General features: G+C 46.2%; 1 protein-coding gene across 2 annotated transcripts in view; it reads left to right on the forward strand.

Moving 5' to 3' along the window:
- Positions 1-23,619, forward strand: part of NTN4 (netrin 4) — a 48,521-nt gene extending 24,902 nt beyond the window's left edge. For both annotated transcript variants that reach the window (XM_042792834.1, XM_042792832.1), the window contains exons 4-10: positions 6,297-6,423; positions 7,576-7,764; positions 14,031-14,247; positions 14,943-15,055; positions 16,242-16,310; positions 18,122-18,292; positions 21,940-23,619. In XM_042792834.1, coding sequence (XP_042648768.1) covers positions 6,297-6,423; positions 7,576-7,764; positions 14,031-14,247; positions 14,943-15,055; positions 16,242-16,310; positions 18,122-18,292; positions 21,940-22,076 — 1,023 coding nt within the window. In that variant the 3' untranslated portion in view covers positions 22,077-23,619. The remainder of the gene's footprint in view (positions 1-6,296; positions 6,424-7,575; positions 7,765-14,030; positions 14,248-14,942; positions 15,056-16,241; positions 16,311-18,121; positions 18,293-21,939) is intronic.
- Positions 23,620-23,964: the final 345 nt, after the last annotated feature.

Consider the following 23,964-nt stretch of genomic DNA (forward strand, 5'->3'; position numbering starts at 1 on the left):
GGAATGAAGAAGCTTCAGTGGACTTAAGTGTGCCCAAAGCAGTTTGGTGTGGTGTTGCTGCCATACTGAAATGATACTGCTACAATTACGCTTATATGCTTCTTTAGTAGTCCAAGGTGCTGTGCCAGTGTAAGTCAAGGACTTTTCCAGGAACTGTGCTTTATTTTCTAGGCTGAAGAGACAAACCAGTTCAAGTACCTGATGAGTGAATGTATCCAAACGTGATTTCTGACAGCTGTCTGACAAATTAGGCACTGAACCCCAGATATACTTCACCTAATTTTAGGCATGCATTAGATGTATGCAAGTTAGCCAGCTGATCTCTCCAGGCTCCCTCCATAGTTATGAAGGGGGGGGGATACAGTATGGTTGGGGTCCTGTGTAGACTATGCTACTGTGCTAAAGCACTTCTGTGTAGTTGGGCAGGGTGAATATTCCTCCCCCTTCTCACATGGCCAACCCAGTGGCTGTTATAAATTGTTACCGTGCTACTGACATCAAAAGATGCTGAAGGTCTTCTCCAGCAGCACTGACAGAAGCCTATTGTACAAGGAATTAAAAAAACCCCACCAGACGGCCCCCAAGCCTTGGACAACAAGCTTTGTATTCTTTCACAAGAATGAGATAGGATATGAGAATTTTCTCATGCATAAATTTGGTTGTCTGGTGCTTTGGGAAAGAATACCTCCCCGTGTGCTGACAGCAGCCAGTAGGCATTAGTTCTAAAATTGGCACAGTGGCTCAAGTGTAAAAGCTATCGTTAGAGACTCAGCATGAATGCCATGATTTTCCTTTAGGCTGATATCAGGCCCGTTTTCCATGAAAGTAAAAAAAAGAAAAAAACAAACAAACAAAAAAAAAAAAAAAACCAAACCATAGAGAAAATACAATTTTAGCAGTTCCAAGAAAGGAACTCTATTAAAAGCAGTTGTCCCTCCCAGCTATTTAGCCTATTTACGCTATCAGGTCTTTGGGACACTGATTTCCTTTTAGTGTGCATTTGTGTTGGACCCTATATAGTGGGTGAATTCTTGCAATATAAATCAATTCATAACATGGGACTGAAAGCATTTTTCCCTCAACACAGCATTTCTTTCTCACTGGCCAACATTTTGGAACATGATAAATAGGAGGGAAAGTATTTTATAGGATTTGACCAAAGAAAAAACTCTATGTATTTGCAATCTGAAAAGAAGCTCTGGAAGGTTATAATTCAGCAACAAAAGGCTCTGGAAGGAAGCATGCCCTAGCAACTGTCTTTGTATAGAGAAATCAGTCGCTCATTTATCTTACAGAAGTCAACCTTTGTAACACTGTTTGCATTGTGCCCTCTAATGACTGTCATTGCGACAGGGCTGTTGAGCTAAGAAGGGAAACAGTGTGAAAGTGAACTGGGATGTAAAGACCCCATGACAAAATGAAAAATGGTATGAGAAGGCTTTGCCGCTTAAATGAGTCAAGAGCCGTGTGAATGCTTAAAGGGGTGAGACGTACTGGGAATTGTGTTTGTGTATTTAGCGATGCTCCGGAATGACCCAAGTGGGTACGCCTTACAGTTAAATGTAAATGGGGCTGAATGAAAAGGGAGGAAAAAATGTCCTCTTTCCCCTGTTGGTGCACTGGGGTCACATTCTGCCTTCAGAAAGGTGCTGAGATGCCAGAGAAATCCTCAAGTTTGGGTGCACCACTTCCCCACTCTACCTTGGGTTCCAGCAGAGCTGCTGGGCTGGTTTCTCAGCCCCGGCTCCCAGCCGCTCCATGGCACGGTGGGGAATTTACAGGGCACCACAGTCTTGCATCTGGCCCTCCTACAGCTCTTAGAGGCATTAATTTTGCCCAGTGTCGACAGTCTGTTGGCTGCTTTTCACCTGCCACCGCTTCTCTTTTCCTTCTATTACCCCTTCTTCTTGTCCTGTCTTTCTCCTATTTTCAGCTGTCACAGTATTTCTTTATACTAAAAAAAATACCTGTCTGCCCATGGGCTGCAAGAAAGGGCTTGCTAATGTTCACCTTCTTTTGTTGTTTCCAATACTTAAAAAGCTTTTCTGTCATGCTGGAATTATGTAGAAGAAAAAAGATATTTTCTTCAATGGGATAAAGCTAGGATGGAGAGATTTTTTTAAAGCAGAGATGTTCTGGGGGGTAATCATTATAATGCTATTGAAAGAGAATAAATACATAAGCCTGAGGCAAGGTTTTTGAAGCACTTGGGTCCGACTTTCATTAAATTTCTGGGAAAAAGGAATGGGAAAAAAAATGTATTAACTAAACAGTTTCACTGAGAAACAAGTTAATAAAGGCACCGTTCCCCTTCCCTCGCTGGGTTGGGACTGGCCCTTTAGGTGTCCAGCTTGTTTATTAGTGGGCCTGCACCCCACTCTGCCTGGCTGAGAGGGGTTGGGGACACCGTGAGACCTGGGGGAACCTCGGAGAGGCAGAGTTTTCCCAGGGTGCAGCCCGTTCGAGTAGCACCGCTGTAAAGGCTCAACACTGCAGGAACTGGGAACTCTGCTGCCTTTTCCAGAGCTTAGTCCCAGAGACCAGAGCCTGGGTGGCTGCATCCAATGCAGGAGCAGGGTCCACTGGGCCATCACGTCCTGTGTCTCTGCGGGTGCTCACTCAGACATAAATCCACGAAGATTAAGAGTCCCCAGCCCCACAGTGAGCAGGGACACACAGGTTTGCAAAGCGTGCATGGCAGGGTGGGCTACGGAAAGGCCATCCCAGCCCATGCTGGGGTGAGCAGAGGGAGCACGGGATCCACAGTGGGATCTGAGCTGGGGAGGGAGCATGTGATGAAGACACTAACACATCTGGTTGTGATAAACCCTGGAGGAAAGGAGACTGCAAAGCAGCACCCTTACAGTGAGGGCTGGGAACACATGGTTCCTCCTGACCCAGGCTGCAACAGCACCCACCGAGTCAGCTGGGAACCCGAACCTATGGACCTCTGTGCTGGTCCTGCGCTTGCCTTTACGCAGAGGTCAGAATTGCACTATTCTGTTAGTTTTTAAGCTTTTCAGCCAGACCATTTGTTTTCTTCCCCCGCCAAGGCGCATTGTACCTTTACAGGAGATTAATACCAGGAGCAGCATGCCCTGCTCTGCCTCAGGGTCTATCTAAACACCAGCTGGCTTGATTTGCACCATCTCCAAATTTGGCTCTTTCGCAGTGCTCCTTGCCACAGCATCTGAGAGCCCACAAGCCTGCTGTTGCTGCAGCAGCTTTTTAAACTTAGAAAACCTATTTCTTTAGAGTTTGCATACAGATTAATATTAATAAGTTGACATTCAGTGGTTTACTTATTAGCTCTGCATGCCAAATTAATGGCGGCTGCACATCAGGTTCTTGGGATACCCGTCCTCTTTTGTTTTGTTTTCAACCATCTCCCCGTATCCTGGCATCATCGTATGCTCTATTATACAGTACTTGGGCTTTCAGAAAAATACAGGTTCTTACGCCTTGGGACCATGAATGCTCCTCAGTGGGGAATTTTGCCTCACTCTCTGCTGGTGTCTTGGGTTTCTTAATCCTTTGAGGGTTTCTTAGGTGCTGCTGAGTTTCAGAGTCGTACATTATTAATGCTGAGCAACCACTGGCAGGTTGATTGAGTCCCCACTGATTCTTTGTGTGACTTTGGCAAGGCGGGGAGCTGAATTTGAGGGGTGAGGCTGCAGGCTGCAGAGCACGCATCCCCACGGTAATCCCAAGAGGCTCCTGTGCCTGAGACCTATTTGCAAGTCTTCTCCTACATCCTTCTTACTTTGGCATCATGATCACCAAAGCACCAAGGGCCCACCTGGTTTTGATCGTGGCATCCTCTGGCTCCCTCAGGTCCCATACGTCCTGGCTCTGGTTGGTCTCTCTAACCTAACAGCTGGCACAGTCTGATGAACAAGCTGAAGGATTTCACTGGCCACAGGTGTGGCTCAGGCTACTACAACTTGTTTAGCCCTAGCCACCCAATGGCCAAAGGGCTTGCAAGAAACCCCTGCCAAAAATGCCATCAAAGATTTAGGACTCCATCAAAACTACCAGAAGATGACCACACAACCAACATAGGTTTAACCACTTTCTGCTTCCATGCAGGTGGATGATTTTAAGTGTGTGTGAAGTAGCTCTGTAACACTGGCTTGTCTGCGAACTTTGTCTTAAAAAATGTATGAGAGAGAGAAATTTTATCAAAGAGTGAGAATTTAGAAAAATGAGGCATCTGAGAGCTTGAAGAACATTTTGCAGGTGATAGCAAAAATTAAATTATAAAAACGTAAGACACACTTTGAGAACTAAATATTCCCTCTGAAAATTTGGTTTGTTTCTTTTCTATAACTGCTTCTCATTCTTTTCAAACATTAGCACACGTTTAAGCATATATCAATATGATAAGCCAGACAGACCAACTAGTATCTGCAGCGAGACCAACTGATATCTGTGATGAGGCCAGATAGCACAGAAAACAATGTTATTTTAGTATTTGCACTTTAGCTTAGACGCTTGTGCATTCTGTCTGACTCCGTCTGTATCTGTCCACTGCTTATGAAGTCCAATTGCTGTACTGTATTTTGCTTATTCTGGCTTTCATGATCCAGCCATTTTAATAAGCCAGGAAAGGATCACTTGAAAAGTTTTTGAAAGATTTTGCTATTTGCATTGCTGCTGAAAAGTCGTTTAAGGACTTTCAAGGTCAGTTTTGAAGCTTTATCTGTATGGATTACATCTGACCCCTGTGAGATAGCAGCTGAAATCTATCCATTAAAAATAAATAAATCAAAAAGTCATTGTTAGCCAGGAGTATGTGTGGTGTGGGTGCATGTGCACCTACGTAACAAGCAGGAGCTGTTTACAACATGTTCAAGGTCCTCTTCTGTTTTGTTTACTGTTCGGGTTTTTCACAGGAACCTTTTTCATGGCAGGTCTCGGCAGCAAGTTAGGAACAGCACACTTGTAAAACCACAAATTAAACAGAGTGGAAGGCAGCACTTTCCAGCAGCAGTTAAAGCCGTGCCCCAGCTCCGGGCTGGATCACCAGGCACCCCAACCGCCCTGTGTCGCTCCCGATGCCGAAAGCAGCCAGCGGCTGGTGCAGCTCCCAGCTCCGTTGGTTTTATGGCCAACTTGTGGCATGAGTGCAGGACCACGTTGGCAGGGTGGGCTGAGATCTCCAGCTCATTACTGAGCAGCAGGAGAAGCCAAAGCATGCTCAGGTTATTGCCTTTCTTTCTCCATCACTTGCGCTGCGACTGGTGAAGGTAGGGGCACCAGGGTGGTGAGGCACCGCTCAGCTCGTGTTTCAGAAGACGCAGGATGCCGGTCATGCCTTGACATCTGGAGAGACTTGCAGCTGAAATGCCCTTAGTAAAACTGTATTTAAAAGCAAAATGTCGAGCAGAGTAAAGCTGCAAGCACAAGCATCCACTGAAATAGCTATGGTATGTAGCTGCCTGCCACGCTCCATGGGAAAAGGCAGGGCCTTCAGCCTTGCTGGTGGAGCCGTGCTGCTTCAGACCTTGATTTCACTGCATCTAGGGGCTGCTGGGCTGCTCTTGCCCTCTGGCTATGTCTTGTTTTCTTTGCATTTGCCAACAGTGTGAGTAATGCCAGAGGCTGACAGGGCAGCTGGCACCAAGTGTGCTATGCTGTCTTTTCATCTCTAATTACCCCCTTACACTAGGCTGCCTAGCTGTTAAATTATCTCTGTCATGAACATATCTGAGTGTAGTTACTCATGGTCCTTGTGCTATCCTTGGTTCTTCCTTTGTGGGGCAAAAATTTTGCCTAGGATGGGTAGATATCTGTGTTTCAGGGGGCTGAATTTCTTTTTTCTTGTACTTACTTATGTTGGTGATAGCTGGGCACACAGATTTGGGTGCTGAGGTTGTGTTCCTGCAAAACTGCAGAAGTGTATTCATGTTTGGGAGAGAAAAAGACAAAAGTTTTACAGTGTTTTGCAAGGGTTCTTTGAATTTTGGCTTTTTAAATTCTCTTCTGGAAAATCATGCTGCAGCTGGAAACTCTCTGCTAAAGATCCTTTTAGATCTCAAAAAAATAAGAAAGTTGTAATTATATGATACTGCAACATGCAGATCCAGAAATACTAATCTAATTGAAAATGTAACTGCAGACTATTTGCCTTTGACTGAACTGGACATCAAGGCAGACATCATGCTAGCCCTCTTTCTAGTCTATGTAATACTGTCTAGCTGGCACAGTATCATCTGTACATGGGCACTGCTTGTGCCCCGGGGGGACTCTTTGGGCTTTGCTGTGGGTGATTCTTGCTCTCTTTCCCCTACTAGGTCCATGGGAAATGCATGTGCAAGCACAACACAGCAGGGTCCCACTGCCAGCACTGCGCCCCGCTCTACAACGACCAGCCTTGGCAGGCTGCCGACGGCAAAACCGGAGCCCCCAGAGAGTGTCAGTGTAAGTAGCCAGATGGGAAAGGTGTCTCCAGAGCCCCTGCTGGAGTGAAACACTTCGTCCTTGTGTGCCTTTCTCCCGTGTTTCCAAGAGGCAGCAGATACTGGGCTGGTGGGCAGGTGCTTGCGAAGCAGCTCAGAGAGCGGAGAGCCAATGCGGCACTCCAGCCCAGCACCCACTGCACGTCTGTGTGGTAGGGACAGCCCTGTTTGTACAGCCCCTCACTTGGAAATCCTCACGAGACCGCGTTGTCTGTTGGTTTGGCCTCCTTGAGATACGGTCTTCTGCTGCGGGCAGAGTGCAGCCTGCCAGGGTGCCTTGGAGGTGATGGGGGGCCAGCAGTGTCCCCTCCATGGGAACTGCTGACAAACACGTTTGCAGGAGGTATGTCCTTCTGCTGCTGGACATGGGCTCTGCTCAGCCCCTGGGTGCTGGGAACAGGATTCCACTGAGGATTAACTGCACCGCCCCAGGAAGGTTTGCAGGCATGCTGAGTGCCACCCTGCTGTGGACTAAAGGTGGCATCAGCCTGTCTATGTGGGCTGCAGTCACGCACACTGCAATAAGGATGTTCCCCAAGGGAACGACAGGGAATCCCTGTTTCCACCAGCAGCATTTGATGAGCAGGGTTTGGAACAGATCTCACTTGGCCCCTGACTTCAGGCGCGTGGGCATCCAGGCTTCCCCCCACCACCAGCGCAGGGAAAGGGGGGTGTTCACCCTCTCTCACACACCTCCCTTCCACCTGCCTTTTCCCTCTGTCAGATGCAAGGAGCATCCTGACAGCAGCAATGTGACAGATGCTGTATGGGGCACTGCTGATTTCTAAAGCAGGGAGGGAAGGGTCCTGCCCCACCAGGACCAGTGAATGTGGGAGCTCTCCCTGAACTGGCCTGTCCACGTTGCTGTCCTACTGGGAATCCTGTATTGGAAATAAAAGAGTTAAAGAGATTAATTTTTTCTTAAGTGTCACCTTTAAAGGTTGGGAAGTGTGGATGAAAATGTGATGATATATCATGCATTTGACTGAATAACGTGTTCATAGGTCGGGGCTCCCATTCCAAAACATGGTTCAGGTTTTTGTGTCTCTTTTCTATAAATCAACATCTTTCACTGCCTTAATGAGTCTGTCTGTTCCCTTTGGCTTCATCTCAGCATGCAAGTGTAATGGGCATGCCGACACTTGTCATTTTGACATGGATGCATGGCTGGCATCAGGCAATCGCAGCGGTGGCGTCTGTGACAACTGTCAGCACAACACAGAAGGGCAGCACTGCCAGCGCTGCAAGCCGGGCTTCTACCGGGACCTCAGGAAGCCCTTCTCTGCCCCAGACGCCTGCAAACGTAAGTCAGTGACCTTTCACTAGTACAATGCTTCTCAAGTGGGACCGTGTCAAAGGAAAGGTGAGGTCTTCTGCCCCTCCTTGAAGCAATCTTCTTGCTTCAGTGAAGGACAGAGAGCTCTTTGAATTCCCTGTTTGATGCTGTTTGCAAATAGCAGTGGTGTGGTTTGCAGAGTGAAAGTCTGCAGATGCTGTTGACAAATCTGTCCCAAGGATCCCTGTAGCCTGGGGGCAGGGGAGGAGAGATGATTCATTTGCTTTCTCCTGCTATTTTTGGAGAGCAAAAGCTGCATCATGTTTGCATGTTCTCCTTGTTTGGTGATTGCTGCAACCTCAGAAGTGGGGTGCCTCAGCCAACAGTGGTGCTACTGATAAATAGCATCGCCCACCAGTGCGTGTTCTCAGCAGCAGCAGGTGGGTATGGAGGGAGAGACTGGAACACGAGTTAAGTGATATTCCAGAAGGTGTGACACCAGAGGCCAGGCCAAAGGCAATGACTCGGCCACATGTAAAATTGAATATTTCCCAAGCAAAAGCAGCAATCCAAAATCCACGCTCGCCAGGGACCACTGTGAGGTTGGTGACTCACCAGAGGGGACTCCAGTTCCCCGGATCACAGAGCACATTACACTGGTCAGCTAAATATAGGGTGCAGGCGTGCTCTCTGCTCTGTACCTACAGCCACCCATCGGCTTCACCAGATTTTTCCTCGCTGACCCAGATGTGGAGGAAGACCTTAATGGGTGACGGAAAAAAATCTTACTGACACCCTGCTTGCGTCATTTGAGAGGACACTGAGCGCATCTCTCTCCTCCAAAGGAGAAGTACATATGTTTAAAGGAATAGAAACCCTTCTGGGGTAGTGAGCTGCACCCTGGGCTGGGAGGGTGTGTGCAGTTTCACTTTCATCTGTGGGGTCGGGTGGGGAACAACCACTTTTGTCCCACCCCCTCGCTGCACATCTTCCTCATGAGGCTCCCTGCAGCACCACCAGCCTGTTGCAGAAGTCCTCCTCCTCTCCACCTTCCACTCGTTGCAAGGAGGAGCAGCAACAGCTGAACTGCCTGTTTTACAACCCTAATTCTCCTTATGAAAACAGAATGGACCACAGTTCTTCATTACTTGTGTAAATAATTATTTCACTGCTGTAGTATGTATACAAATTTTGTTTTTTAAACAGTGAATTTAATGACTTTTTACAAATTTCTTTACCTACTCGTGTACATTGAAGTTCCAAGTCTTCTCTGAAACATCAGATAGTTTCTCTCCGTAATTATTGCCAGAACCTGGGCAATGAACTTTTGTTTGGAGCCTCATTAGTGAAAAAACAAGTTTAAATCTTGCCCTTAGACCCAAAGCAGGGGCTTGAGGGTTTTTTCCTAAGTCACAGACTCAGCCTTGCAGATTAAAAAAACCCAAACAACTGGATTAATTGGTAGATTGGTAGATAATGCAGGACAAAAGACTGAAACAAATTCTATATGGAACCTTCAAGCTCTGAAATGTGCTTTTCCTGGAGTTGGTCTACCTTCACTGGGATTGTAATTCCTGATGCTCTTTACGTGCTAGCTCCCATCAGGGAAGAGCACGCACTTTTGCAAGGCCAGTGAAGCCAAGTCACGCTTTGGCACTGATTTGAATGCGGTCTTCTGGACACCTAAAAATAACACCCTTCACCTTGGACGTGGTAGGAGTGTCTGTCATCTCCTGTGACATCTCATACAGCCCATCGAGGAGATGGAGTTTCACACTGTAGGGTTTTCCTGGTGCCAAAATGCCCAGTCCAAATCCTGTGGCTGTTTGAAGGGTCCAAGAAGAATTCAAATGGCACCTCCTGGGCTGGCCAGCAAAGAAGCTCCTTCCTTCAAAGCCAGATGTAAGCAGAGGTCTCAGGATGTATCACTGCAAAACAGCCATGGCTTGAAGGGAAAGCTGCCAACAGTGTCTGTGTACCTGTGTGCCAGTTAGACCAGCACTAATGAAGTCAAGCATTACATCACATCATTAGCTCTATGTTAGCCAAATCCCAGGAGACTCGATTAGGAAGTTTCTTCCAGCCCTTCTGGGCAGGAGGAAGCTGTGGAGATGAGAAAATTAATGAGTATTCTAAATGGGTATTCTACATTCTAAATCACTGTCTTGTGGCATTCCACTTTCCACATTTTTTCCCTAAAAACAATGCACCTGACTTAAAGACTATAGATTTGTTTCCATTGCTCTTTAATGCAACAAACCAGTCTCTTTATGGACCACTCTGTGTTTATAAACTCTGGTATTTAAAGGCCAAAGGTAACATATAATATTTAACAAGAACTGTAAGATAGCCTTGAGTACAGTGAGAAAAAGTCTACCTTTATTGACCTTCTGCATTAAGTACATCTACTTTGTTGATCTTTGGGGTTTTTGGTATTTAAGAATTACAAAGCATGAAATACTCAAGAATCTTATGGCAACAACTTTCCCTGGCATAAACTGTGTTCCACAACAGTGCAGGGATTATCTGAGTGCTTTCCCTTCAGAAGCCCTGTTGATGCAAACACACTGATTATTTCTCTCTGGGCTTTTCCAACCCTCACAAATGCTTTCCTCCCTCAGACCCCTTCACTTTTTCCCTTCTGGTCTCCAGTTGCCAGGGCTGCTCCCTGCACCCAGGCACCCAGCACCGCACAGGGGACCCCAGAAGCCTGCAGGGCCGCAGCAAATGACTAATGACTGTTAAATTAAATTATATAAGACCGATTACAGCCTATGCCTGGCACATTTCCAAGGACCATGCCACAGTCTGCAATGACAAGGGTCATGCATGGTGCCCAATAATTCTTTCCAGAAAGGCCATGGCGTTGCCTTCTTGCTTGTGGCTCAAGGCACCGTTATTGCTCAACAGTGGGGTAGCACTGAAAATTTAAAAATACCAAGGTCAAAGTAAATAAAGGAGTTGTTAAGCCGTAATCTTTAAGGATACTTTAAAGATTCTTGTAGGCGAAGAGTGTATATAATATTTGCTCAGGAGTAGGTGTGTACCTGATAAAATGAGACGTTTTGCTGTTTAAAACAGCAATCTGATGACTCTTTCCCCTCGCCTTACCTATCAGTCCTTTTCTTTATATCCCTCATGAATTTTTAAGCCTCAGCTACAGTATAATTGCATACAATAAATTGGGTTTTATAATTGCTGAGTTTATTTTTCTTTTCAACTGTAGGTTTTTGAGGGTAAATATTTGTCATTTCCAAAGGTTAGCTGGCAGCTGAAGAAACCACAACAGTATCACCAATCCAGGGCAGGGAAATCCAGCTCCACTGGAGTCCCGCTCACTGGGTTTCGATCCAAATCAACACATGCAATGCTGGGACAGGCAGCTGTTGATTCATATGTGAGTGGAAGTCACGTGCAAAATACTGCTACGTAGTACAGGACGGTAAATTGGCATTTTAACTATGCTGCTTACAAATCAAATAGAAAGAAAAAAGATCAAGCTTGTGGAAGGTTTCTCTAGGTCCCAGGCTAGTGGTGCCCAGCCAACCCTTCTCTCACTGGAGCTCCCTTGGCTGAGGAAACCCCCAGCCACCCCAGCGGGGTGGCCACAGCATGAGACAGGCACTGTCCCAAAGCCTCGCACTAAGAGCCTCGTGCTCTGCACCCCTGTATCCATCACAAAGTGCCATCCAGCGCTATCTGTAGCTGCTTTATCTGCTACTTGGCTGCTCCTCTCACCTTCCTAGAGGGGGGTCTCCTACTCACTGTGTGACAGTGAGATGCAGGTTGGGTGGAAGGAGGAAAACAGGGTCTAAAACAAACATTCAGCATAGCAGCCCATGAGGGAGCAGTAGCTGCAGCTGCCAAATGCTGTATAATCAGTCCTGCAGTGTTTTTCTTCCTGCCATTGCCATAGCATGGAAGCACTCGGTCCTATTTTCACGCGTTTCTTTCAAAGTTGGTACAACACACTCACATTTGAGCTCTAGTCTCATTTCTGTGCTCAGTGCATAGCGATGGGCTGCACTTTATGGCTCTGCATTGCTCAGCATGTTGCCACTGCAGCACATCACAAACATTTACTGTGTTGTGCATTTGTCACCCAAAGCATCCAGATTAATGCCACTTAGTGTCCTCTTGGCCCTCCACTCAAGATGGAAGACAAAAAACCTTCAATTCGCCAGCCACCAATGGAAAGCAGGTGGGCGCCTCAGTAGCTCATAGGGGAGCAGCCAGGAAGGACAGGGTCCATGGAGGCGGGTGCACAGCCTTTGTAGAAATGACCTACCTTTACAGCACATCTCTTTGCAGCTTTTATTTAAAAATGTAGCCAACTACATTCTCATTTTTAATTGCCATTTTAATTGCCTATGAATTTGTTGCTGTATTTTTCGTAACAACCTTTGTAAATTTAATATTATTGCTTCACCATGGTGTTGCCACTGCCATTACATTTTCCATTATGAAAAAAAATGTGCAAAAACATTGTTTAAAACATAAAAAGCTCCAAGCCCAGTAGGGTTGGGTGTAAAACTCATCTGTAACCTGACCAAAACAGGACCAAATCTCTCTCTGAGCTGTGGGTTTAACTCACTGACTGCAGGAGAATAGAAGAGCTTTCAGTGCTTGATATTTCCCCTGAAGGGGCTGAGGAATGCCAGAAATACCCACCACATCTAGTAGGAGAAGAGAGCATTTGGCTACATGTGCCAGGTGTAAAACACTTCACAGACTTCAGGAGAAAGGTATGTCAGTCTCTGTGAGCACTGTTGAAAACTATAATATTAAAGGTACCAGAGTTCACTGCCTGCAGCTAGTTGCGCAATTTGTGGAGAGGCTTTCTAATCTTTTAATTTTATATAATTGTATTTGTTTGGGAATGGAAAGGGTGGGGAAAATTTGGAGATTACTTTGGCAAAGATTTTGGAATCATAGTCGCCACTAAGTTAACTGCTAATATTAATCTATCCTTTACTAGTTTGAAATGACACTCCAGGTATGTCAAATCCAAGAAACCACAAAAATGTTGTCAAAGCAAAATTAAATATATGTGTGCAGCAATAAGTATTTTAAGAGAAAGAAAGGTAGTGCTGCATGCAGTGGCTTTTCTGCTTTATTGCCTTCACAGTTGCAAAATAAAAATATTTGTATTAGAATTTGCTGCAAATTTTCCCTCAAAAGAATATTTTCTCTGGAAATCTGATTTTTATCTAAGTGGAATTTTAGACAGAAGTCTTTCATCAGGGAATTCTTTGCCATAATGCACAAGACTGACCATAACACATCCTGGTCAGAGAACCGAACCCTGAGGGAAGGAGAGCATGGGTCAGTTGGCTACTGGTCCTGCAGGGCACCACATTGCCTGCTGGTCAGGCCAAATGGTCAGAGGATTGGCTCACACTTTTGATAACTGGATTTCTGATCTTTGAAAAGATTAAAATCTTTGGGGGGAAAAGATTCTAGTCTTCCAAGAGACACAAATTACAGTTATGCAAAAGAAAATCCCTAAGAAGTAGGCAAGGAAAACTTCACAACACTATTTTAGGGCATCAGTTCTGATTTGTGAGAACAGCCATTTACCCATTGTGTCCCAATATGCTTCCAGTGCATTGTTCTGCTGCAAGGGGCTGTGGGGAAGTAAAAAAAAAGAGTAGCTGGTGTTTCTGACATGCACTCTGCAAATCCATGTGCCAGAGTATATGCAAAAGCATATCTCTGAGCAGTTGGGGTCCTCAATTTTTTTCTTTTTTTAATGTTTTGAAATTATGGCTTTAAAAGAAAATCAGACAGAGAGGTATTTTCTGATCAGCCTCCACTTTAATTAAAATGACTGTTTTAATTAAATTACCCAATTTTAAATTAAATGACCCAGTGAGGGGGTATTTCTAATCTCCTGTATGCAAGACAGTTGTTATTAGTTTAGAAAGCAATTATGGTCTGATTTCGTTTTGCAATGAAGCTCCTACAGCTGCTTAAACATCATTGTGAGCCAGGCACATCCCCAGGTACTTGGCTGGATTGGAGTCCAGGTGCTATAAGGAAAGTAATAAAGGCCTGTTTGGCAAAAGCATAACCAAAGATCAAGGCAGGTTGATGAATTAAGAGAGCTCGCAAAAGTTAAAATCGTACAGATTTATAAGGGTGAGGAAAAAAAAAAAAAAAAAAAAAAAGCCCAGAAACCCCACCAGTGTCCCTAGGCAGAGCGGCAGTTTCGCAGGCATCTCCTGTGCCTTCATCCCACGGAGCTTTTGCACTCACAGATGCTCCCTCTCCCCCCACGGGGTCTCCCACAGCTTGCTCCTGCCACCCCCTGGGATCGGCCGCGCTCCCCCTGGGCCCCCGCACCTTCTGCGACCCCAGCACTGGTGACTGCCCCTGCAAGCCCGGCGTGGCGGGGCCTCGCTGCGACCACTGCCTCCCCGGCTACTGGGGTTTCGGTGCCTACGGCTGCCGCCCCTGCGACTGCGCCCGCAGCTGCGACCCCCGCACCGGCGACTGCAGCAGCAGCAGGTGAGTCGGGGGGTCCCGACCACCCCCTCCCAGCCGCACCACACCCCCGTGGTCTCCATTCCAGGGAAGGCACTGCGCCCACCCTATTTCTGCATGGCGTGCAGACTGAAAAATATCCATTATACAAAATATTTGGGGTTTGGTCAGGTCAGGAACTGGGGATAGAGCAGGAGCTGAGGCTGTGCTTCACCTGGCACACCGTGGCAGGACACCACTGATGTTGGATTATTGGCTCTCAGTGTTGATGTTATTATATCAAGTGTTTTCCATAACCTTCTCAGTTGCTTCCTCTCCACAAGCAAAATGTGGGCCTCCAGGGGCATCTGAGTGAGAGGAGACCAAAGATTTAATATTGTTGCTGTTGCAACTCAGCTTACATTGACTGTGTCGGACTCTAGAGTCAAGCTCCGACTTTTAGAAGACAGCATATTTTAATAATACCCCACTCTCCAGATATTATATGCTGCTTTTTTTTTTTTTTTTTACCACACTGGGGATAATCATAGCATATGAATCCATGTAATGTATTTTAAACCCAAAATGGATTCATGAACCACTCTGACAACACTCAACCTGTTCACTTCCCGAAACTGTATCACATGCACTCACATCGCGCCCAGAGGACAGGTTGGTGTGGGCCCTGCTTTCCGCTGGCCCCAGGAGGAAGGCTGACCGTCTCTCTTTCCCCCCGACAGCTCGGACGTGACCTGGCACAACGAAGCACCTCCTTTCCAGGCAGTGCTCAATGAGAGCGAGCCCGCCTGGGGCTGGGAGGACGAGCAGGGCTTCTCGGCGCTCCGGCACTCTGGTAGGATGGCAGCTTCGCGCATGTTTCCCTGCCCCATCCCTCCCACCAGCAGCCAGCGTGGGTACAGTCTTCTTCACTGTCCTGTAATTAGCGCCCTGGCAGTTGCAGGAGGGGATGGAGGTTCCCCCATTATCGTCCTGTGTGACGACCTCCTTCCCCTCCCTGAGCCAGAGGAGCCTTACGGCTCGTCCCATCAATGGGAGGACATGCAAACCCTTTAGGCAAGTGCTCCATGCTGAAAGCCTGCACCCAGCGTTTAGCTGTCAGTAAAGCAAGAGTTGCCTGCCTGAATTTGCAGTCCCAGCTCTGAATTTCAAGGCTGAATACTCTCATGTTATACTTGGCCATCATGTTTTAAACATGTCTTTGTATTCACTAGAACTACTGCATGTTGGACAAACCAGCAGCACTATTTAGAGGGTGAGGTTTGCTGCTTCATTGACAGATAATTAGGAAATTTCTAACTCAGAAATTTTTTCCCCAATACCCACAACAATTTTGGCATCAGTTGCAGATTACGATGCAATTTGAGATGGCCTAGCATTTCAGCTATGGCTTCAGCTGGGGAAGTTATTTCCCTCCTGTGCCCCTGGTCTGGAGGAGGTGGGTGCTGTGTGATGTTGCTGCAAGGCAAGTTAGCACTGCAGCTCAGCATCAAGCCGTCCTCCCCTGCGATGGCTGCATGCAAGCAGGCAAGCGTCATTTCCTCCAATTTCAGAAAGCAGCATGATAAAATCTCGAAGATACAATAATTGAGTTAATTGAGGGGAAAGCTCCATCATTTGTCTGGGCAACTTCATTTTAAATGTAAATAAGTATATCATGTTATTCTTTGTTCTAAGATCACGGAAGTCATTAATCTGCTTTAACCTCTGCAACATTTCCTTTAAAAATTTTGTCTGGTACATTACAGTGTGGAAAATACCACAGGGAAAGACATGCATGTTATTTGCATCCCAAGGCAAAATAATAAGGCCTTTGTTTTCCTTCTCTTCAAATTGTAAACAAGGAATAATTGCCCTTGGACTAAGATTGTTTCTTCAGCTTGCATCTGAAAATAGGGCTTTTTTTTTTGCACAGGGCTCATGGACCATATGAAAACCTCTGGCAGGTCCCGGGCTCTTCCCATGAATCCTCCTGTCTTTTAAGTATAATCCACAGCTATTTGCTTCCTTCTCTTTCCCAGGTAAATGCGAATGTAAAGAGCAAGTTTTAGGAAATCCGAGGGTCTTCTGTGGGATGAAGTACACCTACGGTGAGTTGCGAGTGAGGTAGCAGGGGCATAAAGGGAGGTGCTGCGAGACGGTGCAAGAGCCTAAACTGTGAGGGGTGCTGCTGTGTGCACCGCTCCATTCTGGCAAACCCATGGGCTACCTAGTCTAAGGGCAGATCTCTGACCTTTCCAAAATGTGTAGATGTCATGGTGCCAAGTCAAGGTGGGTGAAGCGTCTTGCTCTGTTACTAATCTCTTGTGCTACCAAAATACCCTTGTGCCAAAATCATGGGAGGACAAGAGCTGGAAGTGTCCCTGAGATGTTGTCTAGGTCCAAGACAGACTGTAAAGCACTGTTACCAAAAATGGGTAACTAAAATTCTGTCTGTAGACCGGGTGCCCCAATCATGGTCTCACTAAGTCTGAATTACACTGAATATAAAGAGGAATGGTGATGACCACAGAGGACATTACACAGAGAAAACAGCTCCAGCAGTCACTGGGAACTTTCCTCTATCAACGAGGTTCGGCTGTTGCAGTGAGGGGATGTATATAGTCTATGAGTCTGTTGGATTTAAATGAATGAGAGGAGGCACTTTGTTTCCCAAGACCTTGCTGGTGCGTGCCAGTGAACCGCCTCCCTCATACCTCAGCAGAGCAAGGAATGCTCTGTGGAGCACTCCCTTCCTTCACAATCTTCCAGGGGTCTCTTGCACCTGTTTCGTCTCACACTGAAGTTGAAAATGCACAGCGAGATAACCCATACCTCTGCAGGCTGTGGAGCAACCCACAAAGGGAAGTTCAAGGGGCCACTAGCTGTTGAAATATAGCCCTGGCTTAGCAATATTAGGAAAAAATCTGATTCTGCTTTGCTTTGCTCCCTGGCTGCGATAGTGACTGTGTTTAATCTTTCAAAAGATAAGGAATAAAAAAAAAAAAAAAAAAAGTCACAAAAACTCCAAGTTTATAAATCTTATCTAAAGTGCACTCAGGCTTTCCACCCTTTCATCACTTAACATACAAACGTGTCAGATGAACTGGAGAGACAAATGAATTACAGGGCTCATTATTAGCTTCAGGAGAGGTAGGAGAAAAGGTTTCCCTGAGCTTCTTAACGTGCAGTGCTGAATAAAACACCACCATATGGTGCTACGTACCACCTTAGGCATCAGCATGGTCGGGGGGAGGCTCACACATGGAACCAGAGCCCTGAGCCTCCACCACACAGGGGCTCAGCATGTGGGATACCAGGCGGTGGGAGTGTGCCTAGGGGTATCTGTGAACTCAAAATACTCTGCAATTTTCCTCAGTCCCCACCAACATTTCAGTCGCCTCCACTACATTTGGATTTGGCGGTCCTACAGAGCTGGAGAACTGGTAGCAGGAGTGCTCACCGGGGTGGGATGAGGGTCACTCCTCATGCCCCTGCCTGCTGCCTGCCCTGCCCGGGCTGAGGCTAGCAAAGCATCCAGGTCCATCCCTAAAACCAAGAATCTCCACTTGATTTCCAAAAATGTTAAGGCAGCCAAAGTCTTTCTAAGCTCTGGGGGAAAATTAGGCCCTCACAAGTTTTGAGAATCAGCTCATTGGACCTCTCCCACTGCCCATGTGGCAGGTCTAGGGGCTGTGGCCAAACCAACTGGCAGCAGTCCTGCTCATGGATATGGGGATGTAGGCTCTCCCGTGGGGTCTGCGTTTACCCCAAGCTCCCCAGCAAGGAGCATGGGGCTAACTCCACTGTAAACAAGTAATTGTTCTCACTGCTTCATGCAGACATCTGCATTAGACCTCCCAAAAAGGAGAGCACTCTAAATAGTTTGTATATTCCTGGTTTTGAATTCATGTCTTCCCAGTGATCAAGACGAAGATCTTGTCAGCTCATGACAAAGGCTCCCATGCAGAAGTCAATGTGAAGATCAAGAAAGTCTTGAAATCTACAAAACTGAAGATCCTCCGGGGCAAGAGGACGCTCTACCCTGAATCCTGGACTAACAGAGGCTGTACTTGTCCCATCCTCAATCCCGGTAGGTCTGCCTCCCTGAGTAGTACATCTCCAGCACGTTTACACAGATTTCATTCCCACCCCTCTGGCCCCTCATGCCAATGAGCTGAGTTTGCAGCCCAGTGTTCATTCAAAATTATTGTCTGTTACATCATTTGGATTCCAACTGCAATTTCCATCAAATTTTAATTTTGTAGAGAAAAACTCGGTTCATTCTATAGACTTTCAAACATACAATTCTATTTATGAAGCATAATAACAGTCTTACTGCTTTACCAGTCTCAGTCTGTTCCCAGAGGGAGAGAGGTGCACATCACGCCATGACTACACGACATATCTTTTCAAAACTAATACTAATTTGAATTTATAAAAACACATTTAAACCTAATTTGAGTCATGATATTGTACTGAAATTCTAATCTACACTCAAGGGAAGATGTCTCTTTGAAAGTACTAGTTTGTATCGACAAGATTTGAAAGAGATTCTCTTGCACAGCTTTGGCTTCACAGCTTTTTTATCACCTTCTTTCATCTAAGTGCAGTATAACCAGTGGTGGCTAAACAGTGCATGCAGTCTAGGGTGCAGACAAGGATATGCAGGCTCAGGGTTTTCTTCAATAGAGCAAAACTAAGCTCCAGCTGACACACCTTTCTTTACATCTCCAAGATAAACCAAGTTACCAACTAATTCAGATAAAGAGTTTTCTTCCCATAAGGCACACACATCACTTGGAAATCACTGATCAAAATATCGACTTCAGTGCTGAGATGTCCCTTACGTGTGCAGCACTAGGAACTTCCTCTGGGGGGAAAGGGCTGTCTGCAAGGCTGGATCACGCAGAAAGGTTATTCATTGATGAGGTGTTTGCAGTCATCTTTCATCTCCACCGGCGTGACTGTCTTTGGCTTTGAAGGCAAGCTGCCGTGATAGCACAGCTGTAGTCAGGAAGCCTTGTCAGGTGCAAGGGTCAGATGAATCAGCAGCGTTAGGCAGGACTTTACTGCTTAAGTGCAGTAAGACTTTGGATATTGGTAAAACACCAAAGATCTGTAATTAGATACAGCTGTTTTGTTTTTCCATATGCAATGCAAACGCAGGCAAGAAAGCCCAGATGTGGCTGCATTAATATGAACCTGAAGGAATGCCGCGGAAGCTGTCAGACGCTGGGTGTGCAGGACAGCCTGACACCCAGCTTTGTGACTCCACTGACTTCAGAGGAGCTTCACTGATTTTCCCCAGCAGAGGAAAAGACAGGAGTAGTCACAGATCGATGACGATCACTTGGACACCAGCAGACGGATGGAGGTGCAATTGACTTTAGAGACAATCCAGGCATCTGACACACCAGGTGTTACTCCCTTGCCATCTTTCAAGATTTACACTGCAAAGCTTAATGTTCTCTTGAAATGCAGTTGCTGGAATCCCATGAGTATAAATTAATCTCAGCTTTCATATTGAGAAGAAATTGTGAAGTTTGGTCCTATTGGGAAGATCAAAAACATCAGCAGAATGCATCTTTAACATACAATCAGAATCATTTAAAATAAAAAAAAATAATAAAAAAAAAAAGGATCCCAAATATTTTTAAAAATATCATTCTTTTCTTTAGCTACCACATTCATTTCTGAATGGTCAGCAATGCTATATTAGCAGATTCAACCCTCTCTCAGAGTAAGAGCTTCTGACCTCCAGATTAAACCGACAACAGCTGGATAAAAAGCCAAGCTGACATAAACCAAATTCCTGACATATAGCTATAATGGAAATCACATCTCCCAGAACCATAGAGGAGATCAAAGATAAAAGAAATCAGACATATTTTTATTCTGTTTCACAGCGCTAAAGGGATACCAAAAGGAGGGTAGGCTCTTAAAGGCTCTGGCAAAAAATAAAAACTCCAACTATTTATCAAATCTCCATGGGCTGTTTTCAGATAATAAATGTGCTTAAGTTCCTATGAAGGGATATTTGCTACCCTTGCACACCTTCTCCTTCACACACCCTCCCAGAGGCAGGTTGGACTCCTGGTGGGACACTGAACTGAAATGTTTAAAAGTCTCAGCTGTCTGCAACCAAACAGAAACCCCTTCCCCTGCTTGACTGTGACAAGCACAGACACTAATACACACTGAGCTGCCTGCCAGCCGTGCAGGGCAAAGCGCACAGCCTCAAGTCCTGGCTTGTGGCATCTCAGTTGTTTGGTTTGTTTTGATTTTACTCTTCTGTAATATCAGGTTGAAAATCTAGGAAACCCTACCAAATCAGCAACCACAGCAATATTTGATTGTTCTCTGAGGGTGCATGCCACATTTCTCTCTCAAGGGTGATAGTTTCAGGAGCACTTGAAAAGTGATGTTTACAGCAGCAGGACTGACATGGCCAGAATGAATGTCTTGCAAAGGGTGATACTGCCATACACATATCCTGTGTTTACTTGGCAGAAGAGAGGATGTGTGTGCCCAAAAATTCAGATGAAGTAGATAAAAAATGGCATTGAATTAAAGAAAAAACATGCTTGACCTTTAACTAGGGAACACTCTCCCTTTATTCTCAACTACAAAATGAAAACCCAAGGAAACACAAGCAGACTCCTTGCTGCAGCCAGGATGGAGCAGGACGACCAGGAGCAGTGGGGGAGACCCATCGCCCCCAGGCTAGTTCCCACCTCCACGTGGTGCTCCCCAGACCGGTGCAAGGAGGAATGGGTACGAGGAGGTCTTGGGCTTGCTGTGCCCCAACCGTGCTGCAGCAGGATGCTGGCCCTGGCAGGGAGCTCCTCTGCCACGGGAGGCATTATCCTCCTTTTTAGCCCAGTTCATGGATGTTTGCGGCCCATTTAGGCTGTTGGGAACTCTGGCAGTGTTTCTTTAGCTAATTCAAGCCAAAGGCTTCCCTCCATCCCCCCACTTAGCAGTTATTGCCTGGCTCCAAGCGCTCTTTGAGTCGTGCCCTGAAAGCCAAGCACAGACCTGGCTGCCCGGGGCGAGCCCTGCGCCAGGGCACTGCGGGGCCGTGCTCCAGCCCTTTCTGGCATCTTCTGGACACCAGGAGAGGCTTCGCCAGATGCTGCTGTCATGTCTCTAAAACATCTGGCAGAGGCAGAATTTCATGCGGCTCTTTTCAGTATGACTGCCACTCCCCCAGGCTCTTCTGGGGTGCTCACACCAACAAATCTAGTATTGCTTCTCGTCAGGGTCTGGCATGCTTTTTCCTGCAAGGGGTCACTGGGCATTTTGATCAAGATAGCAGCACTGAGCCATCCTGCACTGTCACTGCTGGAATGCACTGAACAGACTGATTTCCAGGCCCAAGTGTACTCAGGGCAGGGTGAAGCGGATGGCTGCCAAATGAAGGTAATAGCAGTTCCCAATCAGGGTATAAAAACTGTAGTGTAGCCCCTAGAGTTCATCTTCCATTTATATTTAGAAGCTAACAAAATCAGAGTTTGTATACCGCATCTCACTGAGAGATGCACCACAAGTGTCATTTTTCCATGGCTATAGATGAGGTATAGATATACAGATATATGAGAGAAACAAATATGTAAAAATATTTCTTTGTATAAGTGCTTTTTTACATGGGACTAGATATACAGGCTGACTTTGCAGCTTCAATAGGCCTCTTAAGCATAGTGCTGTGCAGTCCCTGACCGCTTTGCTGGTTTGCAGGCTTGGAGTACCTCGTGGCAGGACACGAGGATGTCCGAACAGGCAGACTCATCGTCAACATGAAAAGTTTTGTCCATCAGTGGAAGTCGGCTCTTGGAAGAAAGGTCCTGGAGATTTTGAAAAGAGACTGCAACTAGATGTGCATGACTGCCTAGAGCATTTCTTTATGCACAAAATGCAACAGCCTTCACAGAGAGAAGACCTCTAGGATGAAAACTGGAATGTAAGAAAATAGTGCCAAAATGTGTAGCAAGGCATTCAGAGTTGTAGGCGCTGTCTAATTTAACCCTTCCTGGCCAATGTTCATTTATTCACCTGTAGCTTCCTTGCCAGGGGCTCACCTGAGCCCAGCTCATTGTTACGTTGAGGGAAACAAAAGGAAGGGCAGACGCTTGTCTCACTCCAGTGCGACTTTGGAGCAGCTCCTATGAAGCCACTGATCTCCCCAGACTAAATTGCCACCCTAGAGAGGGGAAGTGTGCCCACGAGCTACAGCTGAGAAGCAAAACACCACTGCCAGTGCCGCCAGGGCGGATCCTGAGTGACTTCCAGAGGCTCCTGGAGGCTGCTGCGGGGCAGGTGGTGGCTGCACTGGCGGGCAGGCACTGGCAGCAGTGTGGCAGTAACAACCGCTCTTTAGAAACTGCCCCTCGGGTTAGGGTACGGGACCTGTCAAAGAGAATCAGGCGCCACTTGCTTTTAACTTGGTCACCCCGCTGAAGGTTTTGGGGGCTCAATTCTCTGCTGGTGTTGGTGAGGTCAGAGGTGCCAGAGTGAACCGAAACCCTCCGCCTTGGCACAGGCGCGACGCAGGGCAGGGGCCGGCTCTCAACCCACCGCACGGCCGCAGAGCAGAGACAGCTCTGGAGGGTGCAGCGTCTCTGAGCTTTTGTCCTTGAAGTGTTAAAAAATGAACCTAGCCCTAGTGTAAATATTTCTTTGTATAAAGCACTTTACTACCTGCCACTTCATGGTGTGGGAAGTCTAATTGTGTTGGGGAAAGAAGAGGTTGAAGGTGGAACATGAGAAAAAACTCTCTGAAACAGAAGCACTCCTGAAGACCCCCCCAGTTGGACGGTGTTAATGGTATAAAGGGAACGGCCAGCCTGGCACTGGCCACTCAGAGTATCTGAGGATGCAATTTGAAAGATAAAGTATTTGCACTGAAGTCCCAGCTTCAGACCAGCACTTGGACCCCGTGGGCAGGACTCCAGCGAGATTTCACAAACAATGTGAGAAGAAGAAGAGACTTTGAGATGAAAAATGCAATTGCCAGAGGAGAAAAACTGCCCGCAGGAAAAGGCACGGATGCGGAGAATGGAAAGGACTCGCATTCACATATCACAACCCAGTGATTCATGGTGGGCCTGGAGTTTATTTTATTTTTATGTTAGTATTTAAAACTGAACATTTTATTTGTTTTCTTCTGTGTTATAGTTTGCAATATATATGGCCATTATACTTCCTCATTAACAACAGTATGGAATATAGCACAGTTTACTGCAGTTTTCAGCACTAAAATATATCTTTTCTGTAAAGTATCTTTAAACCACATTGCATAGAGTATATTTCGTTCATGAGTGTGAGGGGAAAGAAAAGGAAGACATACAACAGCAGAAAACTCACGAGTCTACCAGTCCGCTTTACGTATGTATTTTTCTTTCAAGGTCCTGTGGACTCACAAAAAAATTATACTATTTTGGTAATTTGTTTTTATATCTCATGTACGTAATAAATATAATATGATTTCAATGTCTTTCATCTCCTGTCACTGCTTACACCACTGGCAATGCAATCTTCATGCCTGTGTTAAGGAGCACAGCAAAGATGGCACTGGGTGAGGAGAAGCTGCCATGGGGGATATTTTCCTCTCTGGGGAGGGTAACATTCACCTTGTGGTAAAAAACCAAGTAGCATGGATGGCTCATAGAAATCCAGTTTCACCTTTATTCTGGGAGACTTATAAGCTCTTCTTGTAAGAAGGAGAATTGTACCTAAGTATTTTCAAAGCTCGCCAGATCATTG

This window comes from Tyto alba, unplaced genomic scaffold (genome assembly GCF_018691265.1).
Source record: "Tyto alba isolate M040663 unplaced genomic scaffold, T.alba_DEE_v4.0 Super-Scaffold_2, whole genome shotgun sequence".
Classification (NCBI taxonomy): Eukaryota; Metazoa; Chordata; class Aves; order Strigiformes; family Tytonidae; genus Tyto; species Tyto alba.